Raw genomic sequence first — 704 nt, 5'->3', positions numbered from 1 at the left:
CTCCTGGGGGAAATCTCCTTCGCAGGCACAGAGCAGCTGGAGGCCGTGGCGTCCCCTCACGCCATGAAGACCCACATCCCACCTCACAACTGGCCCAAATCCTTCTGGGAAAACCTCTGCAAGGTAACAGGCTGAAGGGGACACACCTGGAGGGGCCTGGGGGGGGAGACTTGCCCCACTGGGACCTTGCAAGTCCCCACATGTCACCAAGCTCTCTGCAGGTGATTTACATGTGGCACAACACCAAGGATGAGGCCGTCTCCTTCTATCACTTCGACCCGATGAACAAGCTGCACCCACACCCTGGGACATGGGCCTGGTACCTGGAGGAGCTCATGGCTGGCAGAGGGGGGACAGGGCACCCATGGGTGTATGTGCGGACCCTGTGGGGTGCTGACACCCACAGACACCCCCTGGCCGCTCTCCCCACGCAGTGGCATATGGCTCCTGGTATGACCACGTGAAGGACTACTGGGAGCGGAGGAAGGATCACCCCATCCTCTACCTCTTCTACGAGGACTTGAAGGAGGTGAGGGACCAGGGTGGGTGGTGGTGTGGAGTCTGGGAGGGTGGCAGGAGGGATGAGCATCAGCCTGTGTCCCGCAGAACCTCCGCCGGGAGGTTGCCAAGGTGGCCCAGTTCCTGGGGCGGGAGCTGCCGGAGGCAGCGCTGGCCACCATCACCCAACACACCTCCTTCGCGAA

At 62.2% G+C, this 704-nt stretch overlaps 1 protein-coding gene across 1 annotated transcript in view; it reads left to right on the top strand.

The window, feature by feature from the left end:
• Positions 1–9: 9 nt before the first annotated feature.
• Positions 10–704, top strand: part of LOC104627985 (sulfotransferase family cytosolic 1B member 1-like) — a gene marked incomplete at its 5' end in the record, with an annotated part of 961 nt that continues 266 nt past the window's right edge. Inside the window, 4 exons of the mRNA XM_010296407.1 lie at positions 10–123; positions 222–346; positions 433–529; positions 607–703. Of these exons, the coding sequence (XP_010294709.1) occupies positions 10–123; positions 222–346; positions 433–529; positions 607–703 (433 nt within the window). The remainder of the gene's footprint in view (positions 124–221; positions 347–432; positions 530–606; position 704) is intronic.

This window comes from Phaethon lepturus, unplaced genomic scaffold, assembly GCF_000687285.1.
Source record: "Phaethon lepturus isolate BGI_N335 unplaced genomic scaffold, ASM68728v1 scaffold29721, whole genome shotgun sequence".
In the NCBI taxonomy this organism is placed as follows: Eukaryota; Metazoa; Chordata; class Aves; order Phaethontiformes; family Phaethontidae; genus Phaethon; species Phaethon lepturus.
Note: the sequence above shows the minus strand (reverse complement) of the source record. Positions and strands in the feature narration are given on the sequence as shown.